We start from the raw sequence: 26328 nt of genomic DNA, 5'->3' as shown, positions 1-26328 counted from the left end.
TTTCAAGAGAGGTAAAAGCAGAGGTTCAGTATCTACTGTGTTTTCAACAATGAAATCATAAAAATTTATGAATACAGTTGCAGCAAAAAATTAGTCAAATTGTCAGTAAGAAAAGAAAAGCAACTGCTAGCCTGACACTTGGCAGGATGTTCACTGCCAGAAAGCTCGTTTAAACCAGCCGCCCTGCTCCTGCCAACGCGGCAGCGTTGCTCTGTGCAGTGCGCTGGTTGTCAGTGCGCTCTTTACTTGGGGTTTTTTAGGATAACAGTGACATCAGAGAAAAAGCCTCGTAAACCACAGGAACTTACCTCTTCCCAGAAGCATAGTGGTTTCCCTCATAAAAGAACAGCAGGTGTTAGAGTGTCACCGAGGGACTTGATTTTGACCACAAAGCCAAGAAAAAGCAAGTGTCTTTAGTAAATCTCAGCTTCTCAGTGACCTCTGACGGAGCAAATGTGCCAAGGCTGAATTGGCTGACTTTTAGGCCAAAGCCAATGATTTATCTGTGCTGGTTGGGCTCAAATCCTGGAGGCTTTATTGAGATTAGCGGGAAACTTGCTCAGCAGAGAGCAAAGCAGCAGCCAAAATTTGGCCTTTCTGACAGCAGGGAGATGCAGTGCTGAGGTGGAAGGCTTCAGGAAGGGTGGGACAGAGCAGAGAAGGGGGTGCAGTGCCCAGAGCAGATTGGTGTGGTAGAGCCGTGCCCTGATCCTAGCTTTGTAGGGCTTGTGCCAAATTCCAGCCCTTTCCCTGTGTGAGCTTTGGTTGGGAGTGGTCCTGAGGAATAAATGCAGAGGTGGGATCTGTGCAGAGCTGGCTGCCTGACGCGAAGCAGCAAATCTCTGCAAAACTCCCAATGCTGCAGCACTGGGTGAAATTTAAATGTGTGTGTCTGAGAGAGAGAGGGAGAGAAAGAATGCCTGGGGAGATGAAAAAGGTTGAAATGAGTCACTCCTCGTCTTTTTGTCTAATTTGGTAGATAATACAGGGTGTGATGCTTCACTGCCTCCTTGCTGAGCTGCTCGTGCAGAGCCAGTTCCAGAGCGGTCAAGGAAAGGACTTCTCTGGATCCAGCCCATATATGGTGCAAAATAAGGCAGAGGAGAATCGGGCACAGGGACGCGCTGGCTGCAGGCCCTTCTGCCCTCCTAAGCCCGGGAGGTGGATGCTTTTCTGTAGGGCGAAGATTTTATGACTTGTGTCACAAGCTCAAAATTGGAGGCATTTCAGTGGCTTCCTCCACTTAAAAGTGGCGTCCTACAGTGGCACTTGACACTTTATATTAACTTAAGCCCAGCCACGGAACAGTAACAGCAGCCGATGGATCACAAACCGAACAAATTCCTCCTGGGGAACGCAGTGATGGAAGAGCAGGCTGAGCCTTAGCCGGGACGGCCCCGCACCGGCGGAGGGGAGGACGAGGATGCCGCGGGAGGGTTCTCCCTGAGCGGGGCTTTGCTCCCTGAGCGGGGCTTTGCTCCCTAAGCGGCGCCTTGGCTTCCCCCCCGGAGCAACTTGGCGGGAGACGCCAAGAGCCCGGCAGGGGGCGCCGCAGGGCAGCGGCGCGGGCGCGGGGGCGGGGCCCGGCGGGGCGGGGCCTGGCGGGGCGGGGCCGGGCGGCGGCAGCAGCGCCCCGCGGGTGGCGGCGGGCGCGGCGCGCAGAGCCCCGCGGCGAGGCGGCAGCGGCGGGCGGGAGCTGCGGAGCGCCGGTAGCCCAAGGGCCACCGCGGCCCCGGCCCGCAGCCCAGGCAAGATGTGGCGGCGCTGGGAAGCGGGATGGGACGAGAAGAGGGAGCTGCAGGAACTCAACTCGCGGCTGCGGGTCTTCGTGTCCCGCGTGCGGGAGCTGGAGGAGGAGAACCGCTTTCTGGCGCGGGAGCTGGCGGAGCTGCGGGAGCAGGAGCTGATCGGGCTCCGGGTGCCCGAGCAGGAGCTGGCCTGGCTGCGGATGCAGCTGGAGGAGCTGAGTCAGGCGAAGCTGGAAGCGGAGCTGGAGCGGGACGGGCTGCGGCGGGAGCTGGAGCAGCTGCAGCTGCTGGGCGCCGAAGTGCTGGCGATGCGGCGCCGCCTGGAGCCCGAGCTCGCCGGGCAGCGGAAGCTGCTGGAGCGGCTGCGGGGCGAGTGCGTCGCCCTGGAGGAGCTGCTGCTGCAGCTGCAGGCCGAGCACGGGCACCTGGCGGAGCGGCAGCGGCGGGAGGCGGTGGAGATGCGGGAGCTGCGGATGGACTTGGCCGCCTTGCCGCCCCCCTTGGCCGGGCTGAGCCTGGAGGAGCTGGAGGAGACCTACGAGATGCTGCTGAGCCAGAGCTGTCGGCAGACCCTGCTGCGCTACCAGGAGCAGATCCAGGTGCTGCAGGAGCAGGAGGCGCAGCGGAGCCGGGAGAACCTGGAGCTCCTGCGGGAGGAGAGCCGGCAGTGCCGCCAGCACCTGGAGGACCTCCATCGCCAGGGCCAGGAGCTGTGCGGGCTCCGGGAGCGGCTGGAGCAGGAGCTGCTCGCCTTGCAGGACCGCCACGGCGCCGAGGTGGAGGAGTACCAGGTGCGTGGCCGTTTCCCGCCGCCGCGTCGTGTCGGCCCCTGGCCGGTGCCCCCTCGGTCCCGGGCCTGTCCCAGCCCTCTCCGCCGGGACTCTCTAGCCGTGCCCCTTCCTTCCCGCCCTCCGGTGCTTGTTTTGGTGCTCCTCCGACACTCCCACTCGCTTTTTCCCTGCAGTTTTGGCCCATGGTGAGATGTGAGCCCCGTTTATCATGACCCTGGCGCTCTGCTCCCGTAGAATAACTCCCATCCCTCCTGTTCCCTCTGCTGCGGGAACTGCCTAAGCCCCTCTGAAGGCTCCCTCTGACTCTGCGTGGGCCGGGGCTTCCTTGCCCCGCTCTGCTCCCTGCGGTAGGATTTCCCCAGGCTGGAAGAGGAGGTGGCCCAGCAAGAGCTTGTTGCTGCTGAGCCCTTCTCTGAGTGGAGCAGGGAGTCCCTCTGAGACCCACTGCTCCGTTTGGGGAGAGCTGGGTGCGAAGGGTGGGGGTCAAAAGGGAGACGGTGACCCTGAGGACATCTTCCTGGTGACAGGTGCTCCCTTCCCAACCTGCCCTCGGCAAGTACCCAAGAGCACGGAGCTGGCACGCTGGGCTCCTGCGGGGGTTGGCATGAGCACATGGGACATGGAGCAGTCCCTCGGAGCAGGGAGTCCCCGTGTGGTGGGACACGAAGCTTCCTTTCTATCCTGAGACTTGAGGTTGACCTGTTGTGATCAGAGAAACGATCTGAATTTTATTCCTGCTTTACACACGCTCCTGTGCACCCTGAGCCTGGAGAAAAGCTTGTGGGCCCCAGCGTGGTTAAGGAAACTTTTAGTTGTTTAAAGGCAGGAAGACTTGTTACTGTGCTACCGGCAGTGACCAGAGCGGGAATTTTTTGAAATAAAACTTGAACGATGTAGGTGACTGGTGTCTGTTCGAGTGGATGTTTGGTTATAGCATCTGTAGCTGAGAATTTGCTTGCTGCCAGAAAAACGTCTGGTATAATCACCCTGTGCGTGTGAACAGATCAGCTAATGCCGGAACAGCAAAATACCAGTTCATCAAATTTAGAGTGGAGAGCACGTATTAGATCATCCAGGCCATCGATCGATTTCCTGAGGGCAACATTTCTTTTGTTCATTGTTAGACCTTTTATTAACACTCTGCTGGAGCTCGGTGTTTGTCTGAACCCGTGTGCTAATCATCACATTGTGTCCAACAGCCGCGGTAGATTATGGAGATGCTGGCAATTGGGAAAGGGCTGGGACCTGTTGCTGTGAGTCTGGTTTTTGTACGTTGCTGGATTGTTTGCAAGTTGCATAGTTTGCAGATGCTGTGAACTGAGGCAGATTAGGTATGTAAGAAGTAATCGGAAAGGCTTTTAACTTTTAAATCAATTTTATTTTCAACAGGATAATTCATTCTTCCAATCGTGGATGTAAACATTTGCAAAGCTTTAGAAGATGTTATATGTAAATCCCTCATTAATTAAATCTATCCATCAGTCAAAGCCAGTTGAAAATGTAAAGAAAGAAAAAAAAATTCATTTTTTCCCTGTTTTTTAAGGTGTGTAAGTTTATTACATAAGCCTACTAATATTTAAAGTTACTTTGATTTCCAAAATATATCCCCCTTGCTATCTGTATTTATTAGTAGGGATTTATAATGAAAATTTCATTGGTCTTCAGTCATCATTGCTCAAATTGAAAACCTTTAAATATGGTGTTATTTTCGTAAGAACACTTTGTATAGCTCACTATCCATGCTACAAGTTTTTCTTCTAAAGCCTGTTAGAATGGGTGTGTTCAGATACCTAACTGTTTCTTTCAGTTCACCAAGATGATTTTATACCAGTGTGTTGTCTCTGTATGTGGTTGTAGTTTTAAAGAATTTTATTCAGAAGAACAAATAGAGACAGCAACCTGTTGTAGAAGCCAGATAATCAAAATCAATGCATGCACTTGAATTGTCCTGATTCAGTACTCAAAAATACCAAGATAACAAACTTCTGTTTTACTCTCACACGCATTTGGTGTCCTTTAGATTTTACAGGAACAACAGCTTCAAATCTTAGTAATACAAGAAGAAAAAAAAAAAGTGCTTTGATAGCCAACCTGAAAACATGTGAGCTGTCTTATCTTTGAATATGTATCTAGATAATATTTAAATTCTGGTGAAAATGATATCATAAGGTTTATAACTTCTGAACGGTTTCATATTTAAAATGTTTGGTTTCTAATTAGAAAGGCCTTTTCCAGGGGCCAGTCTACTGTACATGAGAAATAAAATATCTTTTGCTCACATTCAGGAAGAAAAATTATAGGATGTGTAGAAGCAGCTGTTTCAGGTTTTGTTCTTGTGATCAAAGCTTTTTTTCCTCCCTCGTTATTTCTTGGTGAAAGTATGTTCAGCATGGATTTTAAACTACTCTTTAAATGCTTATTTATTGTAAAGTGTCACATAGAAATGCTATGTATGTACAGATTTAAATCAAGTGATTATTGTTCATTGCAGCTGCAATAGCAATTAGATTTATTCATATTTTCCATATATCATCCAGTCGCCTTATATGTCCATCTTTGCCTCCTGCACTGTCCTCATCCTCACTGAAGCTTTCAGCAATGTTAAATAGAAATATGTATTTGGAGTTACAATTTAGCTGAACCAGGCAAGCTGTAAATCATACATTGTTTGGAAAATTTTCACTCATCCTGGGTGCTGAAGGGATGAACTCAGTAGGTCTCTTCTGTAATTTTAGCTGTGTGCTGTGACACTACTTATGCAAAAACTCTCAGTGATTTGAGAAAGCCCTGTATTTTTTGGATGTAAAAATGGCCAGCAGTGGTTCATCCTGCTGCTTTGAAACAAGGCAGATATTTTTCACTAATACTGTGGGTTTAGGATTGGTTCCTGCGTCAGTGTTGTGAGCTCCAGAGAAGAAGAAAACATCTTGTCAAATGAACATATAATATCAGTATGTCATGTGTGGTTTTTTGTGTACCGGTTTCTAGCCAGCTAAGTGCAGAGTGTCAGTTCCTCCCCTGCTGAGCCACTGAATGAGCTATAGGATCGGTAAATAGTACCAGATGGAAAGGGCTGGAGCCTGGAAACCTCTCTTTATTCCCTGAGTAGGTGCAGCCTGGACAACCCAAGTAAATTCTTTTCCTCCTGCTGCCCTTCTAAAATTTCCCACTGCTGCCTGGAAAGGAACATCTGAAGGATGAGAAAATAACTTCTGTTCAGTTACTCAGTTCTAGCAGGATGTCACCAGGATTTGGGGGGGCATGGGTTTGATGTGGTTGAGAAACAGATCTTTCCAAGAAAGTCCTGTGTGAAGCAAATACAGCTGCAACAATACAGGTTACCTTTTGCAAAATGGAAGTTTGTCGGCTTGCAATCTCCTGAACTTTGCCAAAGTGGTTTATGTACTTTTTGGCATGCTTGGAAACAGGACTTAAGATAGTTATCCTCTGCATTATGTTTAAGCATCAGTGACTGGAGGGCTAGATGGGTGGCTGTCTGCCGTCCAGTCTATACAATGTCTGCTGCTGTTGGAATGAATTCCATTGGAACTATTACACAGCTGGCTGAGTTAGGTAGCCCCTTATGGTAATCATTAGGACACTGTATTTAACTCAAACTTTTGGATCCCGAGTGCTCACCAAATCCAGTGGCTAGAATCTAGGTGGCTCTTCAAACCCAGACTGCAGAACTTGGGGGTGAGGGACTAAGTTCCTGTGTTTTGAGATAAGTATGAACATCCCCAGTCTTTCAGAGCTCCACGCACTCTGTAGTCCAGTGTACAGATTCCCTGTATAGATTCTTCTGGGGCTGGAGCAAGACCTGTGCATTATGAAGCTCTTTTTAACATATGCATGCATATGTACAGGTTAGGCTCTATGTTTAATTGGGGAGGCAACAAACACCTGAATCACTTCATGTTTTGTATCAGAGCTCTTACCACCTTTAGGGGTTGGTCCCCCGGAGATCCAGTCTTTCTTGTCTTTTCCTCCTTTTACTGACTCCTCTGGTTCTGTCAACAACCTGTCAGTTCTTGCTTGATAGCCTTTTCCTTTTAAAAGCAAGGCCTGGCACTTTTCTTCCCTTCTAATCTTGGGATTTTCCATTGTGTCAGGTCTTGAACAAGATTGTTGCCTCAGAGCTGCTAAAGGTCAGCAGTTCTGCTTGCCGCTGTGCGTGACCATACAGGATGTTACCTCCACCGCAGTCTGGATGAGGCTGTTGGATGCTTGATAGTGCTTCTTCAGATATGCAGATATGATTTGTCTTCTGCCATAAAAAGGGAGTTTTAGGTACACTGAAGACTGTAGGCAAGGTTTGTCATCTCAAAGAAAACATCAGTGTAATCATTTAACAACAGCTGCAAGTGCAAATGAAGAAATAGATTAACATGTGCTATATAGAAAGATACACCCACATGTATATGAAGATACAGGCAGCTTCCTTCATAAAGCTTTCTTTTTACTTTTAGTTAACAAAAAAAAAAACAACCCAAACAAACTATTAATGTTTGAAATGCCAGCACTTTATATTCTTAGTTCTTAAACCTTCCGCCTAGCATATCATACTGGCATTAACCAATCTGGGGAGTCCCCTGCTGTATCTTCATTTTTATACTATTGCACATACTGTGATACTTGAACGCTTGCTGCATATAAATGATGTATTTTGAATTTTTTAAAACTAGACTATCAGTGTCTTGATTTTCCAGTTTGTATTGCAAAGTATTTGTTAGGATGCAATCTAAAATATGCTGTCACGAATTCCTGTTCAGTGTTGTACACGTGTATGAGATTTTGCTCTGTAAATGACAGTTCAGTGTCCTTGCATAGTGCAGAGTGATGTGAACAAAATAGAATCAGGCCTTTGCTGAGATTTGATTTCTGTCTTCCCAGCCCCCAGAACAAAGTGTAATCCATAGCATTTTGGTTAGCATCAATCCGCTGGCTGAGGAGGATTGATCTCGGTTGGTAGATTTTATTCCCAGTGAAGAAACCATTAAGAACCGCACTGAGCAGCCAATACTGATACTTTTAGTTCTGAGTCTGTACTGAACAAGCTCCTCTCAATTATCAGGGGAGGGCCTATTTTCCGGAAGATGGCAATTTGCCCTTCATGTGAGAGGTAACACCAGTGATTAAAGCACTTGCTTTCTGCGATGCTCTTTTCAAGAGCATGAGAGTCAGTTGTCTTCGTCTAAATCAAATATTAATGTTCTGTTGCTAAGTCTTCATTGCTTTTTCTGTTGTGTACGGTTATTCACTACAACATCTTCCATTTAGTATTTCAGAGTATGTTCAAGTTGAGATCATTTTGGACTTCGGTATTTTTCTGCTCATCAGTCCCTTTCTCCATTTCTAAAACTTGTTAAAGAAAGGTGGGCAGGCCTTACCTACTATCTCATCAGTGCTGCTGCTCTCAAGTTATTTGTGGGTGTCGTATAAACTACACTCTTCCCATACACACACCCGCCTATGAAGGTACAAAGTTATATTTAGTTATCAAGATGCAAATGAGCAATCCCTTGTATATCTTCTGAGAAGCAGTTAGGACAAAGTTGGGTAGACTACGAAGCAGGTGTCCCAATACTGTAGAAAACTTGGCTCAAAGGAACCGCTGGAGGTTCAGCCTTCATATTCTAGGCACTATGAATATCTCCAGATGCTAGAATCCAAAAACTGATTTGGACCTACATGTCTATTGAACTGAAAATACTGATAAAGAGAAATAGGCCAGGTTCTCATGGCAAAGCAATCACTGAAATTCCTGATTTGAAGTGTGATTTAAGCATGTACATCTATGCTCTTAAAATGAGAAAATGAGTCACATTTAAGTCACATTTATAAAGGAATGTATTTTCTTTGCTATGTATACTTGATAACTTTTGTACAGGGCATCTGAATGGGTTTTACTGAAATATTTAACTAGCTTAGTAAGGCATAAAATGAAATCTTAGCATAAAACTGCTTCAGTAACAATGTATTTCAGATCGTACATGGAGAGGTCGTAGAGCTAATTTGTTCTGGTTTTTGAAGTGATGGAACGTAGTGATTTATTGTTCTCTCAGATTATTTTTTTTAATTAGAAGTTTTAATTTATTAGGCATTCGAGTGTACAGATTTTTATGTTAGCTCAAAACTAAAAATGAATATTTCTGTTTAGAGGATAATCGACGCGCTAGAAGAAGAAAAGCAGTTCCTGACCATGTCAATCACAGATTACCTGAAGGACTATCAAGAACTACTGCAGGTGAAAGCAGGCCTCATCCTTGAAATTGAAACCTACAGGTAAGAATTGCGGTCATGCTCAATTGTCTAATTGGAGGATAATTAAATCGCTTTCTATAGATACGAGAAACCCATTCATCCTCTTTCCAGCATTTAAAACACAGACAGCTACTTTTAGAGTCTCAGCTCCAGACTCCTTGTATGTACTGCGGTTTGTTAAATAGAGTGAATGGACCCCTAATATCAGTTTTTAGCTCACTGTTGTCTTGTTCTGTGAGATGGGTCACTGTGCCATTCTGTGCTTGACTGTGCTGTCTGTGAAAGGAAGATAACACCCCTTCAGAAGGCTGCTAATACATGTGGAGTTGTCTGAGATCTCTGGGAAAACTGTAAGAATAGTAAAATACTGTTATTCATTACTAACACTGATAAGAATTACCAGTGGGCAGAGGTGACTAGAATTTGATCACTCGAGCAAAACTATGTCTGGTAGTAATTAATTCTATTCCTCTGTCCCCAGAACAACATATTAGAGAAGCCATATATAAGCCATAGGAATCCTATTAACTTTGTACAAATACAGTGATATGTAAGAAACCTTCTTAGTCATGGTCAAGTTAATATCAAATTGATGTGAATTGTTGGCGCAATATTTGATTACTAGCTGAGGAGCCAGTACCCCTAAATTGCAATCAATAAAACATGAGGTAGCATAGTGCCAACTTATATGGCATATTTGATTGTTTAAATATGTTGATTAGTGTCCACCTGCAGCACTGACAAGTAGTGAGTTCCCCATTGTTTCAGTTGTAGGATAGTGGGAAGATAACAGAAAAGTCTGATTAAATCCTGGCTTTCTCCATCCTTGTTTGTTATGGAAACATGTTTGGATCAAGTGTGAGATATCAGCAAACATCATCTCTGCTAATGAATCTTCAGTACTGTCTATCTCTCTAGCCATTTAGTAGCTGTGGGGTTGAAAAGCCACCATAATTCTCCTGTCTGAGGAATCATGAGGTATCAGCTGGCACATGGCATAAAAGCGATTTGGAAGGAAAAAAAAAAAACTAAAACCAATGCAAAACCTGTGAACTGGAGGAAGGTACTACCTTATTGTAAGGATCATGTTTTTTTCTACAACTAGCACAATATTTTCAATAAATTTCATTGAGATATTGACCTTCAAATACAGAGAGGTGCAATTCTTATTGAGCAAAGTAATAATTTGCAAAAATTTAATGTCAGCCTAATTTTATATTCTTTTTAAGGAGTATGCCTCAGTCATTAGCTTGTCTATGCTGTGTGCATTATTCATTTTCAACCTGCGTAAGTAGACAGCGGTATTACCAGTTATATATGATATATGCTTCTGTGTCCTAAAGCATTAACACTGGGTTCTAAGTGCTTAACATTGCTATGAACCAATAAGCATCTGGATAAAGATGGCATAGCTGAATTATGGGTGAAATGTGTAGACTAAAGCAATCCACTGATAAATATGAAATTTAATTGTAGTTGCATAACTGAAAATATGAGAAGCTTCAAAGAGTAACTTCTGAGTAGCTTTATAACAGGCTAGTGAGCAAAGGATGCCTGTAGTCTATCAAAGAGCAAAAACGGTCTGTTCAAGATGCCTCAAGTATTGTGTGCTATGAGGTCCAGTCCAAGGCTGGCTTCTGGACGAGATGAAAACACAAGCAGTATGTGGGACAAGTAATTTGCAGTCAATTGGTGAGCAACAGTACCTGGATTTTTGTTGGTGGAGTGGGATCCCTATGATCCTTGAAAAGCCAGGAGCATTACTAGCAGAAGAGAAACTGTGGAAATGGTAGCCAATTGTGATCCTTATCTGTGTGTGTTAATTCCGTTAACTTTGCTAAAACATATGATTCTTCTAAATTTAATCCTAGCTCTGACGTTGACTTTTACTGTTGTCACTTAAACTTTCTCCCTCAGTTTATTCATCTGCAAAATGGGATTAGCACTTTTGCAACAGAAGCTTCAGAATTGCTTTGATGATTAGTATTCATGCAGAAGTAGGAATGATAATGCCCAGATATTTAGTTGTTTGGACACGTTCTTAGTTAATAAGTGAACAATCAGTGTTTCTGCTCTGTAAAACTTTGTAAGCTCATTAAATTCTGGAACTCCTCCAGAGGTCATATCACTGATTATCTGAGCATTACTGGTTTGTCTAAGGATTCCCTGCCCTTGATAATGAAAGGAGAACAATTCGGCATCACCTGCAGCAAGTTAAAAAGCTTCCTTAACCTGTAGGGTTTCTTCATCTCATTGTAGCGAATGCAACTTGTATCACTGATTGCCTTGGCAAGGCAGACTTCAGTGGACAAATGAACATCTACCTACTGAAAAAGATCTACAGATGAAAACAGAGAAATGGGCTTTGCTATAGATCAGAAAACAGACTATCTAATGCTGCTGAAAAGTGAATGTTTTGATAATGTGTTTTTACATTTTGCATGTTTTACATGCAGTTTTACCTATTCCTCTTTTCTTTTATTCTCCCTTAAGAAAATAATGCATTCCCTACTAGTTGCCTTTATCAACACTGCTGTGGGAGGGAATCAGTGTGGATCCAGTTAGTAAGCTGTTTAGTAAGAGAATTCTGGAGTGCTCATCTATGTACTTTTTCAAATCCTGTTCCTCTCCCAGGTCTTTTTATCTGTGATAACCACGGTATGTGAAGCCAGCTTCAGTTTGTTTTCATTAAGGATGCTGGCATATATCCTTGCTTATGCATATTGCAAATGAAAGGCACCTATTCACACTTAGTTCAACATCCTGAACTTTCCACTGAGAGGTTTCCATGAGGGCCTTGCCACCTCCTCCCCTCCTGGCATTATAGGTTAAGGGTGTGGTATCTGGTCTGCTTCTTTGTACTTCCCACCCTGTATTTTCTCTTTGTTTTACAATGCCTACAGATCCCGTTTTAAAGCCAGTTCTTTCCATTAGTCAACATTGTTCCTGGACTGGCAAGAACGATCACTGTTGCAAGGAACACCCGTCCCCAAGGACCAAGTGTACTTCCTCTTTGATTCTGTTCACCCTTCTTCCTCTGGGAGCTGAGGCTCACTCAGGAAGTGAAATATAGTCTTATGTGGCTTTATGAAGTTATACCTCATGGGAATCTTCATTCCCAATCCTTCTTCACCAGCGTTGAAGTAAAGATCAAGTGTCTTGCAGTTTTGTTCTGTGTTCTTGGAACCCTGCAAAACCACAACTACTTAGGCTATGCTTAAGTTTTATTTCCAGAGAGAAGTGGTGAATTATTCACTGTATAAGACAATTTTAAAAGGAGACAGAAAATCTGCCTAGGATCAGAATTACTATCAAGCCTTTCTCCTCAGATATCAGAAGCTGCTTCTCCTCAAATAGCAGAGGTTGCCCAGAGTCTGTGCCATAGGTTAAGTAGTTTTTCTGCCCTCTCTAAAATATGTTGTTGTTGAAGGGTAAAAGATTCTACTTTGAAATCCTAGTGTCATACAAATGTTCTGTTCTAGGTTACCACCCTGTATTTTGAAGCACCAGAGGCTATAAAGCTTTTTTCCCCTCCCCCCCCCTTCTTTTTTTTGTCATGGTTATTGTCAAGATCTCTTAATACACTTGTCAGGCATACTTTCCAATCTTCCTTTGGTGGGTTTCCTCCATCAACACTTCTTCTGACCCTTTCCATGCCTTCCTCTCAAGAAATCATCACCAGCGTCAAGGCCTCCTCAGCCATTCACCACAGCTTTTTCAGTCAGTTTCATTATTTCCTGTTTACAACTTGTAGCATCCAGTATGTCCTGTTCCTGTATTTGTTTTATTTTGAGAACATTCTGAGTTTTCTACACCCAGGGAATTTAACATGCAGTCAGTTACCTGCTGTTCTTCACACAGTCCTTGTCCACCCATTCCGTGATGGAAAAAAGATGCGGAGTGGCCTCTACCCCTAAAAAGGCTTCCTCCATTCCGCTTCCTGGAGAGGTTTTTTGTTTATAACTCCTTCCCAAATAGCCACGATAGAGAGGATGAATTTTTATGGCCTGCTGGCTAACTACCCCTTTCTGAGATTTTGGGTTTCTGTAGTTGAAACAAAGTCATTGCTGTTGTGAATGACCATGATAACATCTGCACTGCATCCTTTTGTTCTTAGTATCTTCTCTGTCCTCACCCCAACCAGTTTATCTCATCTACCTGCTTTCATGGGCTAGTTATTTCTGTTGTCATCCAGCACGCTGTGGGGCTTCAGGCGGACTAACGTGTTGCTGCTAACTTTAGATAAATGACATTAATAATGATATGAGTTAAAGGTGCAGTTGGAGTATTTTCTGGCAACACTTAAACTAAGGATTAACACAATGTGTGTATATGTCATTTGGGATCTGATTTCCAGGAAGTAGCTAACATGGTTTTTTTTTTAGAAGAGTGCTGCTTGGAGGAGTATTTTTTATTATTACTGTGAGTACTTAAGAGTTGAGATTAACACTATTCTTCAGGCAGTTTAAGTTTAAAAGCAGTCCTCACCACGAAGAGGTTATAGTTTAAATGATTAGTATTAGGAAAGGATGCAAAGGAACAGAGAAGCAAAATTACTTGTATAAGTTGAAGCTATGGTCAAGCCAAGGAACATAACCTGGGTTTGCTGGCTTCCAAGCCAGTGCTCAGTACATTACACTACAGTTTCTCATGCTAGTTTATTAAGCCAAAGTCAGTTTAACATTTTCTTGTTTATCTGATAAGCTTGAGGACAGGTTATGAACTGTGTACAGTAAAACACTGATTCACTGTCCGGTTTTATAGAGGTTTCATGAAGCTTTGCCTTTCATTTTCAAATACAACGCATTTTCAGTAGTAGTATTTCAGATCCAGCTTTTCCGTGTGCTGTTGCCCTTTGCCATATACAGTTACCTCTTGGAACTTATTTTTAGTGACTTCATACGTTGCTGCAGCAACTGAACAACTGTTGTTTTAAGAGCAGCCAGAAATCCTTAGTCAAACTACCCACATTCCTAGTTTCCTTCGTCATGGTTAACGCTTTCGTTGCCAGCTCCTTGATATGTTTCTGCAATGTCACCACCAGCTTCTCTAGAGCCTGTCTATCACAGCAATTTGTCTGGCACTTATTAGCTTCATCAGATCAGATGTTTGGTCTTGGGAACATTCTCTATATATGTTGAAGCCATCTAATTCCTATAAAGCCTCTCTTAACATGGAGGAAGATAAATGGCTTTTACTTTATTTTTTTTGACTAACAAAATAGAAGTAAAGATGTCCATCTGAGCTTGTTTTAAGGGGGAAAGTGACCTGTAAATATGTTAGGTAATTCTAACCTGGCTTTTCTTCTGAATCTAGGCAAATCCATGATTGCAAAGAAAACCTTACTAATGATATTTTGCTGATGTAGCATTGTCCTACGGAATCTAGAGGCAGTCAGAACCAAAAGAAGCATAAAATGTCTAAAGGGATCAGTCATGTGAAGTGTGAAATATATAGGTGACATTTAAAATGTCTGCTTTGTTAATTTTGACAGAAATTCCCAGCAAATATGTTTATACCACAATCCTAAATTGCTTTCAACCGCCCCCTAGGGAGTCAGAAGCCTTGGCTATCATAATCCTCCAGCCTTACTCTTGACAACTTTCATGCTGCAGCTGTATGTTATCAGTGCAAAACATCTGGCATTTCCAAAACTGGAAATGATGAAATGGGTATCTCACTAGTAGAAGTGAATATAAAAACACCAAAGTTACCGTACTGATTATAGCATTCCACTACATATTAAAAGAACCTGCCATAGAATTTCTAGGCTGTTGCAAAATGCTGCAGTTGAGCACTTTTTTTTGGGGATAACACAGCTTGTGGCCCTGCAAAAGTAAAAAAGGGACAAACTGTTTTTTTTTTTTTCTTTTTTTTTGAAAAATGGCTAGACATATTTTATGTCAGACAGTACAAGCATATACACAGCAGGAGGGAAGGAAAGCACACAAAGATTTCCAGAGAATTTATCAGGAGTTTTGAGACTCAGTCTTACTGGGTAACCATCTCTAAAATTTCTAGGACTAAATAAGATCACCCTAGTATCTACTTTTTTGTATTTAGTACATGGAAGAAGCCAACAATTTTGTTTTATTTTTTTAGAGCAGTTGAGTAATTCTAGAGAATGCACTTAGTCTTTCCTCCTCCGGAGAGGACAAAAGTATGCTGTGTGCCTATTCGAATATTCTTAATGCAGCGCCATTACTCCTGACAATGTTTTGCCCCTCAGTTGTGCTAATCTCTGTGGGAAATGTACCTCTGGAATATTTTCCACCACTGTAGAAAGGAGAAAATGTAGGGTAGTAACTTTATGCAGGAATAGAACAAGCCTGTGGCTGTTGTCAGATGGATCTTGAGGGAGTGTGGTCCTTGTACATGCATGCTGTATAGGGAACAAAGTTTGGCATAAAGGAAAGATAGCCACTGTTTTCAAGCAATCAGCTGGGTATAATGTCTCCAAGAAGAGAGCTAATGTGTGTCACCAGCATAGAAGAGTCTCCATTCTGTGCGTCAGCACACCAGGAATAGGTAGTAGACAAAATTATGAAGCAGATTATCAACATTTGTTGCCTGCTTCTGCTATTTGCTTGTAGTGATATAATTTCCTAATGTAAAGGTAAGCAAATTGGTGTCCTGTCCATTTCTGATCAATAGCTGCTGAGCTTACATGATGTCTTGGTTGGTCAACAAGAGGAAGCCTTAACCACAAGGTCAAGTCCTGTGGAAGTGCTGGCTTCCTGGAACTATGGAAGCTATTAGAGAATCACTGCAAAAAAGAATGAATGGAAGGCTGAGGAACAGAGGGGACAGAGATGTCATTAAAAGAAACCAAGCAGTTTCTGTCACAAAGAATTTTCCTACTCTTTTGTTGTAAAATATGTTGTGTTGATTTCTGATTGAATAGGAACTAAGAATAGTTACTTTAATATTGTAAGTTGTTTCCTCCAGCACTAGCCAGTGTTTGACAGTAGAAGTAATACTTTCCTTCAATTTTCATTTGAAAAGGATAGAACTTACAAATCCTGGCTGTAACAGTTCCCTCATATATCACACTGCAACAACACCTTTAGTACTATATTACGAGCAGGAAAGCTGCTGACTATTTGCTTGCAAATATTGTTTTCATTTTTGCCTTTTCTTTATAAAACATCTCCATGTGTTTCTCTGAGAAAGCTTTACTGAGTATCTGTTAAGTTTTGTGTGGCTTTGTTTTCTCCTAATTCTGTTATAAGATCATCATTCTGAAAAATTTGCTAGCTTGTATGATTCCATAGTGGAAATCAGTGGATCTTGTCCATGTCAGGAAGCAGTATATTGGCTAATGTGGAAGATTTGATCTAAAACTGTACTGTGTCTGCTCCTGTCACCTACTGTAAGATTATTGCATGGTTCTCACGAACTGGACTCTGCAAACTGAGAGTCTGGAAGATGCTAAGTATTTCTCATTCCCAGTAATAAAAATATGGGGTGTGAAAAACACTCGGGATCTGACCCAACTGCAGGGTAATTGTTTCAGTTTCTAAGACTTATAAACGTTAAATATTATGATTATTATTCCCAATATTTTAATGGAATACCTTTTTATGTGTTTTGCAGAGCTTTGTTAGAAGGGGAGAGCAACCAGTGGATTATTACATGGAGAGATCAGCATACAGGAAAATTGCCTCAAGGTAAAAAATGAATATTAAAACATGAATGTTGAATGAAATTAAATATAACTGGAAACAATTGTGTTATAGTATTCCTGAAGAATACTTTTTATGAGTGTATTGCAAAGTGAATATTGAATTGGTTTTGAGTGTTAATATTTTAAATCAACATAGCGCTATTCTATATGAGATAATTTATAAAATCATGACTTAAGTGGAGAAGGTAAGTAGGGAGTGATGTTTCGTACCTCTAATAGTGCAATAACTTTTGGATGCCCATAGGTCTTAAGAGAGTTTTGAAGTATAAAGCAAGAGGTATTTAACAAAACATGTAGTTAAAACCACGGAATTCATCATCATGAGGCATTGTGAGTGTTTATGTGGGCTCAAAAAGAAATTTTAGCAGAGTAATGAAAGAGAAATCAAAGACTAACTAAACATAAAGGTACCATTTCTATCGTAGGAGCTGTAAATCTCTGGAAGCTGTGAGAGTATACCAGGGAAGTATCACTATTTACTTGCCCTGTTCTTATACTCTTCCCTATGTATCTACTGTTGGTCACTGTAAACAGGATAATAGATAAGATGGATCTTCTATCTGACTGCTATGGCCATTGTTATTAATAACAGAATTAGTCTCGATAATACTCCTGAGTTTAACAATGTGTAGTCTTAAAATCATCAGACTATCATAGACAGTAGACCCAGAAGAGATTTGAAGGCTGTGTCTGTAGTAGTAAATTAAACAGACTAGGGCCTAGGCTGAAACGCTTACATGGAATTGCCTATGCTGCAAAACTGTTAGCCGTGTCCCTGGTACAGTTTAGATCTGGACTAGCCAGCACTTTTGCAGACAATGCTCAGGCATATTCAGTGGTTACCACAGACCAGGGAACACTACCAGAAGTCAGAGGAGATGTGGCTAGCTTTTTAGGAGTAGGAGGTTTGAGTTGTGCAGTGCTGGTTGGTCTTACAGCCAGGCAATGATTCCTGGTATGTTTTATTAAATTGTAAAGATATAGCCTAAAAGGTTCTTTATTTTTCTACCGTGTTGTATCTTGTGGCTGTGAAGGGTTGTAGTTGTGTTTTAAATTTCCAGTATGTGGTGGCAGGTATGCCATTAATTCCCAATAGGAACTGAGAAACTTCAGGCCACTTTGCCTAATGAAGCAAAAAAACAAGCCTAGGATATTAGCATACGTTATTTACTAAGAAGTTATAAATGTAAATGAACTTTAATATAAATACGAAAGGTGTAATTCTTAAGTAAATGCTATAATACCCAGTAGTTCACAACAGGTAAAATTAGCAAGAACTTGCAACTTAGTAAAAAGCTTTGCTTTCAGTTTTAATATAATTTATGCATAGACTTAATTATCATGCAAAACCTACAGGAATGCCTTTACAAATCTCCATTGAAAATGCAGCCATTATTTCTTTCAAAAATTTAGTATAAAATTTTTTAGTTCATGCCCCTATTTTATATTATTTTAGAAACAAGCCATGATTTTAATGTTTGGTTAACTATGCTCTTTTTGCAGATATTATAAACACTTCATATAACTACACTGATATTTACCCTAACTACCAAGAAAGAAATAGAAATAAAGCTTCACCAGCTATCAGGATCACTGATACAAGACACAGAATGCCAGTGACAAATACTAGCAGTTCTGCACGTTATTCAGCTCAATCAACACGGGCTGGATCACAGACAACAGCTAGTGGAAGAGCTTTTGGAAGAGATGTATTTGCTTCAATATATCGCCCTTCAACAACTGTTACAAAGGATGAAAGGATTGTAACAGACCACAAAGAATTAAGAACATTTACTCCAGCTTACAGTAGCTGGAAAAACACTGAAATGCAGCAAAAGACAATTCCAGAAAGAAAGAAAACAGAAGTTATAACTTCATCCACAGTATCTTTTTCAAAACAATCAGCACATGCTGAAAGATCAGAAAAGGACCATAAACCTGACACAAAGCCAGGGATTTCTGAAAATATAAGAACAAAACCAAGCTTCACTAGATTTCCGACTTATGAGCTGAATACCAATTTTAAACCATCTAAATATGAAGAAACCATAACTGAAACTCAGACCACACTAAAAGAAAAAAGAGGAGGCAGCAAACCAACTGAAGAGAAAAATTCTCTGCTGAAAGAAAAAGATAAGCTAGAGAAACAAACAAAGGAGGAGAAAAAGAAAACAGATGAGAAACCTTTTATAGAAGAAAGAAGTGTTGATTTTGGAAGGAAGCCTGAGCAGAAAAAATATATCCACGAGGAATTCATTAACCAGAAGTTAACAGGGAGTGATATTTCTAATGCAAGAACTTTGAAAAACGAATCAACCAAAAAAGATAGAAATGTGAGCTTGGAATCAAGAAGCAAAGAAGTCATTGAGATACCTATCAGTCTTGAAATGCCTGTTCCCGACAAAGAATCTCAGAGTAATAAAGAAATAAGGTTACAAGGTTTTAAAACTTCCATAGGAAGAGAAAGAGACGACCATGTAACTAAGCCTGCTGAAATTCACAAAGTGAGTATTTCAGAAGCAGAATCCAGTCTGAAAGATCACGAGCGAATTAGTGACAGAAGTCATAAAATGGGAACTCTGTCAACTGAAAATATAGCAGAGAATATTGTTGCGGACATTCTTAAAAGTTTTACACAGTCTTCTAGTTCACAAATATCAACAGACACGAAAGTGACCTATTTTAATAAGAAAGAACAACCAGATGATGGGAAGATGAAGACTGAGATCACAGTGCAATCTCAAGTTCAAGAAAACATAGATATTTCTGATGAAGCTGGCATAGGAGGTCTATCAAACCAGGATGTTAGAAGAGTGGCTCGAGATGGTGTTGAGGGAACTCCTTCCAAAGAGGAGATAGAAGATATAGTACATCAGGGCCTGAAAGGAAATGAGGGCAGGAAGAACATGTCTGTTAATGTTGAGATTGTAGAGGAGCCACTAGATTATGTCACTGATGAAAGGACTGATTTTTCAACACCTTTTGAAGTAGAGGAAGTGGAAGACACATTCCCTGAGAGAGAGAGGCATTATGGTGATGAGGAGGAACAAAACATAACGTTCACGTATGAAGATGTTAAAAAGAAGAAACAACGCCATGAGAGTTTCACTCATGTGGAAGAAGTAACTGAAGAAGATGACTCACCTATTGAACAAAAATATTTTGTATCTGTTCCTGATGATCATCCTATTATTAATGAAAAAGACGATGACTCAGTATATGGGCAAATTCATATAGAAGAAGAATCAACTATTAAATATTCTTGGCAAGATGAATTTTTGCAAGGCACACAAAGTAAGAGAGATGAAGGTGTAAGCTCTCCAGAAGAAACATACCAAGTGGTAGGGGAGGAAGCAAGTGCCCATATTTTAAAAGAGCATCCCAAAGCTGAAACATCCCATGTTGAATCCATTGTTATTGAAAAAGAAATTAAAATTCCCCATGAATTTCAGGCTTCAATAAAAGGGATTTTATCAAAGGAAACAAAGGACCCTAAACATCAATTGAAGGAAGCGTTGGAGCAATTAGAGGGCAGTCTCCCAGAAAGTGTGAAAGAGGAGCTGTCTGCATTAACAAAAGAAAATCAAGCTGACTCTAGTAGCTTAGAATTTGACATCAAAAAAGTTGATCAAACGGAGGAGGGTGGCTTGGTGACAATTGTTGCTGAAGTCAATCTGTCACAGACCCTTAATACTGATGAATTCGATGTAGCTCAGCTTGATGAAATAATTGCAAGCGAGAAGGAGAAGGCAACATTGCACTCCTTGAAAAAAGAGAGCTTGGAGACAGTTGTTGATGGTAGAAGCAATATAGAAGTAGATGTTTCTTCCCACAATGATAAATACACTCGTTTGGCTGATCAAGAAATCTATAACTCATCAACAGTGAGGAGGAGTGGTGGCGCAGGGTATCATACCACTGAAAAAGTTATTTATGACGGTTCGGTTTTGGAAACCGCAGATTTTGGAGAAGTCCCTCACTCGCCACAATCAACTGATGAGACCAAATCCATAAGGCATATTAAGGTTGGTCCAGCAGAAGTTCAGAGATTTGAGCAGATCGTATATGAACGGCCTGGTTCTGAAACACTGGAGCTCAGTGCTACAGAAGATCTTGTTCAGACAGAAGGATCATCAGAGTTTAGCCGATCTGTGAAGCATTTTAAACTGGGTCCTAAAGAAATCCAAACCACAGAAGAAGTAATTTATACAGGCCCTATTACTACAACTATAGAAGAGATTGATTCTGGAAATCTTTCCCAGAAGTTTTCAACAGACTTCAACAGGTCCACAAGACATGTCACAGTAGGTTCAAGGCAAGTAACTGAAGAAGCCTCTTTTGAAGGGCCTATTTCAGACTCTCTGGAGCTCAATAGCTGGGGTAACCTTTCTCAGACAGAAGGGTCTGTGGATGTCAGCAGATCAATAAGGCACTTCAGATTAGGTCCGAAAGAGTTTCATACTGAGCAAGTTATCTTTGAAGGACCGATCTCTGGTAAAGTGGAGGTCAGTGACACTAGAGACTTCTCACAGACAGAAAGTTCAGTCAGACACATTCAGTTGGGTCCCCAAGAGTTTACGACAGCTGAAGAAATCATCTACCAGGGGCCCGTCTCTGAGCACACAGAAATCAGTGAACTGGAAGACCAGACTCTTTCAGAAGGCTCAGTAAAGCGTGTTAGACTAGGTCAAGTGGGAGTTAAAACCAGTGAACAAATCATATATCAGGGGTCCCTTTCTGAAACTCCAGAGCTCATTAACAAAGAAGGACATCTTTCAGAGAATGAAGGAAGCTCAGATATCAGTAGATCTTTCAGGCACATTAAAATAAGTCCTGTAGAAACTCATGCTGAGCAAATAATCTTTACAAGACCTATTTCTGAAACGCTTGAAGATCTTTCACAAACAGAAGAGTCACCTGAGAGCAGTAGGTCTGTAAAGCATATTAAAGTAGGATCCAAGGAAACATCTTTTACTTTTCAAATGGATGTTTCCAATATGGGTGGAATATCTACAGTAAAAAGTGGAGAACAGCAAGCAACAATGCTCATATCCAACAAGCAAGACCCTTCTGTTAGTCAGTCACAGATTGTAGTTGAAAGTGACCAGATTGTAGAAAATGAAAATAAAAGAAGAGGCTATGTTCTCTCCAGTTCTTCTCAAGATCATGGTGAAAAGGTAGTGGAAAAGTCATTTTTTGATAAAACTGTACAGTTGCAAAGAATGGTAGACCAAAGATCAGTTATTTCTGATGAAAAGAAAGTTGCTCTTCTCTATCTGGACCATGAGGAGGAAGATGATGATGATAATGATGGACAGTGGTTCTGAAGGGACTCTTTAATAAAGTCCACTTAGTCATTTGTTTATACATGTTTTTGATTATCCTTTTTTTTTTTTTTTTTTAGAAAAGAGGAAAAAAGGGATGGGGAAACACTCAAACTATTTACGTTATTAATAGTGGACTAAGAAGTATTGAATCTAAGCCTGCACCTGTTCAGCACACTTTTTACTTTATTGGAAATTTTATTTTTGAGAGAAATCATGCTATTAATATGTTTTTCCTCAGAGACCTGTGTCCAATAATTTCAGATTTTTCCACCCATAGAGAAAGGAATTTCCTACAGGGGAATTCAAAGGATTATATTTTTTGTTTGGTTTATAGCAGGTCAATTAAAAAGTATGTGCTTGAATAGGACTTTTCCTTTTTCTTTTTTTTTTTTTTTTAAATACTGTATTGTACTTGGTTACTAAAATATTCAGCATGTCTATTTAAATCTCAAGCTACTAACCACAAATATAACAGAATATAAGACTAGTGAGAGTGGTAGGTAGCTGATTTTCAGTTCCATTTCTGTGTCTTATATGCAATACCTAATGAAAACATTTTAAGATACAGTTATTATAGCTATAAAAAATAAATACAATTCTGTAGGATCAAACTAAGCATAGCAAGAACTGACAAAAGTGGTATTATTTGTATAGCTAGAGTGCAGTGCAAAAAGAAAGAGGTAACACTGAAGCACGAATTTCTCACAGTATTCCTAATGAGAAATACTGATTTTTATGGTTAGACAGTCGTACATTCAATACCTTTAAAAAGAAAACAAATTTAAAAAATAGGCTGGATAGTATTTCCACTGAAGTGGCTATGTATGTTAATAACATCAACTTATTTTGCAGTATATGGGTTGCCTTGATACTAGGTATTGCTAAACGTAAGTGTGAAGTGTCAAACACTATTACATAATGCCTAATTTCTTAACACAGTGAAATTAGCTAATATGTGTTCTGTTCTAAAGAAAACTTGTAAAAATGGCACGGATTACACTTCTGATCATTGTGTGTCAAGTTATTTCCAGATAATTCTTTCTTTGTTTACAAATGAGAAGATGCCCTTTCCAATTACTAGCCCTGCAAACCCAACCTGAGATTTGAATTTTCCTCTTTTTTTCCTTCTTTTTTTCTGGTTGTAGCATTCGCCTCAGGCCAAAGTGGGTTTCTACTTAAATCGTTTGAAAATAAGCTAATTTCACTTGGATTGCACATTAGTTAAATGAAAGACTAATTTAACTTTACAATTATAATTCAGTGATTTCAAAGTCCAGAGCAGAAGCCAGCACCACTAACTGTACTAAACTGTGCAGTGCTAGCAGAAGCAAAAATAGCAGCCAAAATACTTTTGTCACTGGGGTAAGAAGATACCATACTGGACACATAGGAGAAATAAGATACACAAATGAGAAGCTGCTATTTTTACATGCACACACATACACACATGCACATTCACTCACTCACTCTCACACCTTCTCTGCAGAGTAGAAACGCACCTGTATCCGGACAGCTATGTTGTGCCAGTCCGGTGGCTGCTGACTCAGAATTTTTTTCCTATAGTTATGTAAGCATAATTTTGTGTGTGCTAATCCATATTAGAATCCATTTAAACTATCTTAGTCTGGCATGGTAGTCACTTTTGAGATTCCTTAATATTAACAAAAGCTAGATTTTTTCAAAATTGACTGCTACTTTATAATATGAATGTAAATGCAAACCTAAAGAGAAGCTCCATGCTGACTGACATATCATGCTGTTTCAGATATGGGACAGTTTAATTGTTGTGTGCCTTAGTTACTAAGTTTGAAACTGTACAAAGCTATTAATGTTCCAAAGATTAACTCATGAGGTTTGTCTGCACTGCAAAATTTTCTGAACATTTTCCTCATTTTGTATAAATGTGAGTACCAGTGTACTGGTATTGGATATTTTTCGATCACGTACTATGAAATCCTTTGTTGAAATTGGAAGTGTAACCAACAGCTGGAAAATGAATAGGAAACTGAGTTGTGTAGAAGCGCTAAAGGCATGTATGCTAAGCTTATTTATACTGTTCACTGTGTAAAGCATAATGTTTTTTCAAAATTATTCATATGTGCTCAAAAAAGATCATGTGGCTTCCATTTATAAATAGGGTGTTATTAATTGTAATACTTCTAATATCATCCTATACTTTTGTTTCCTTAGCTGACCTTATGATTTTAAAGATGGTAACATCTCTGTGTTTATTTTAATAATCATGTATAAGCCAGAATTTTCCAGCTAGATGCCTAACTGCAAGCAATCAGATTCTGTACTTCAAGTATTAAATAACTGCATAAAGGAAGAAGTCAGGTCTGTAATAAGCAACAGAGTTAAAAAAAAAAAATCAGCGTTAGTTTTCTCAAAGTTTTATTCTGAGCTGAAACTTAAAACATTCTCTGTAAAACAGATACGAGAATATCTGCAGAAAATGTATTTTGTAACCAACAAAAAGCTACTTACAAGGTCAAGCCCATTTATTGATACCTTGTGGAATCTTTGACAGAAATGCTCCTTAGGAACAACTATACCAACACTCTGTTATGTTTATCTTCACCTGCTCAGAGGATTATAATGTCAGATGGAGGAATAGACTGGTAAGGAGCAAGTGAATCATAAAATGTAGATGGCCTTAGCATTGAAGGAGAAAAAAAAATAAAAATCAGTATTGTTTCCACTGAGGCAACAACAGCTCTTTAAAAATTCCTTTACACATCACTGTCAGATGTCGTAGGTTATACTAAGATATATTTCTATTTTGATTGTCTGGAGGGAAAAATTTGTTCTGTGTACTTTCTTTAGCTCTATTTAAGATCAGGATTTTAATCAGCTGTTGGAAAGTTAGTTTATTGTAGAGAACTGGAAATGTGCATTAGCATAACATTTAAAGATACGCACATTTCCTTTGCATGAATACTTTCAGGCTGTGAAAACAAAGATATCTCATGTGAAAAGGGTTTAAGTTTTAAACATGTTTGTGTAAGCAGCCCATTTTCCATTTAGTTCTCATTAACCTGAGACATTTTGACATAATGATAGCCTTTGGATAATACTACCTTCAGGCAACAAAATGTAGTTAGCTGGACAATCGCATCCTGCAGGCCTAATGGTTGCATTTGCAGAATCAGGGCCATAGGTACATGCATTACTAGTAAGAGCAAATATAACCTACTGTCTGATGTACTAACTCATCCTATATGATCACTTTCTGCATAAGAATTATAACCTGTGGCTGAAAGGATTGGCGATACAATCTCAGTCAGCATGCACTTTTGAAGCTTACTCATAGAAGTTGTGCTTTTCATTAAATACAAATAAGAACTTTCCTGCTGAGTTTGGATTAAACAAAATGCTTTTAAAATATAATTAGTATTTTGGGGGGTAAAACCTGTATATTTATATGCTGATATAGATCAGAAGTGGGGCACTGTTTTCCAAATGTGTAAACCACTGGTCTAGAAAGCAAATATAGCATAGAATATAAAGAAAGATATATGAGAGACCTAGAACTCTGTATTGACCGATGTTTGTGAATAGCAGGTGTTTAAAAAGACGGTAAGAATGTTGAAACTGGGTTTGTTGATGTCAGCTGTGTGAAACTTTGCAGGCAGCTTGTGTTTTGGTCATTTCAATGAAACTGCATTTTTGTGGTGGTACAAGCTTTGTGATTTTACACTTTTTCACTCTTGAGTATTAAACAATCAAAATCAATGCATATGTTTCTCTTTCTTCCTGTCTGATGTTTTTAAGGCTACATTGTTAAAGAAAAAGGATTTCATGTCTATAAATATCTTGCTCTAAGGCCTCTCAGACTGATGAGTTAATTTCAGTTCAAAGAATGAACATAATTTTTCATTCCAGCACAGGCATACCTCTTTCACATTGATAATAGAAATGATGGCAAAACATAGCATATTCTTTATTGCAACCACACACAACATGAGTGGACAAGCAGTGGTTCTTGAGTTCAACAGCAGGTTGTGGGAGAAGCAGAGTATAAAACAACACAGAAGGTGGAACTCCTGGAGTTGCCAGCATCATAGTCTTCCTTGGAACCTGGGATTTGACCAAGGTAAGTCTTAACTTTTACCCTTTCCTAGCAAAGGAAACCTTTTTATGCACATTTAGACCTTTAATGGAAAAGGATATATATGTGTTTTTTAAACAGTACCTCTCCTATGCTGTGAAGTTTATTTTTGTCTTTAACCATGTATTTTACTCGTAAGGAAGAAAATAGCATGCCTTTAATCCAATTTTCTCTTGATTAAAGAAATAGGTCATAATGAGTTTTTTGTGTGAAAGAGTGAGACTTTCTAAAGAGACCATCCTTTTTTAATACACTGAGAAAAAAACACATAGTTCTCAATTTCTTGCAGAACAGGGAAAAACAGTATGTGAAGCTACTGACTAAATCACAGCATATTCTGAAGATGGTTAAATGATCAGCAAAATAGTTTCCACTGAAACTGGTCTCTGTCAGAAAAATA

General features: G+C 40.3%; 1 protein-coding gene across 1 annotated transcript; it reads left to right on the top strand.

The window, feature by feature from the left end:
- Positions 1-1650: 1650 nt before the first annotated feature.
- SYNM (synemin) lies at positions 1651-25552 on the top strand. The gene is made up of 4 exons (XM_075159848.1): positions 1651-2539; positions 8700-8824; positions 16400-16473; positions 17994-25552. Exons 1-4 carry the CDS (start codon positions 1754-1756, stop codon positions 21815-21817), a joined length of 4809 nt encoding a protein of 1602 aa, XP_075015949.1. The 5' UTR covers positions 1651-1753; the 3' UTR covers positions 21818-25552.
- The last annotated feature ends 776 nt before the right edge of the window (positions 25553-26328 follow it).

This window comes from Calonectris borealis, chromosome 11, assembly GCF_964195595.1.
Source record: "Calonectris borealis chromosome 11, bCalBor7.hap1.2, whole genome shotgun sequence".
Taxonomy (NCBI): domain Eukaryota; kingdom Metazoa; phylum Chordata; class Aves; order Procellariiformes; family Procellariidae; genus Calonectris; species Calonectris borealis.
This window is presented reverse-complemented; position numbering and strand designations above follow the sequence as displayed.

What these genes read in the sequence shown, in the direction of transcription:
- SYNM (XM_075159848.1), top strand. Translation starts at nt 1,754, where the DNA reads ATGTGGCGGCGCTGGGAAGCGGGATGGGACGAGAAGAGGGAGCTGCAG. An exon ending in CCGAGGTGGAGGAGTACCAG is followed by an intron (nt 2,540 to 8,699) that starts GTGCGTGGCCGT and finishes ATTTCTGTTTAG; the next exon opens with AGGATAATCGACGCGCTAGA. An exon ending in TACAGGAAAATTGCCTCAAG is followed by an intron (nt 16,474 to 17,993) that starts GTAAAAAATGAA and finishes CTCTTTTTGCAG; the next exon opens with ATATTATAAACACTTCATAT.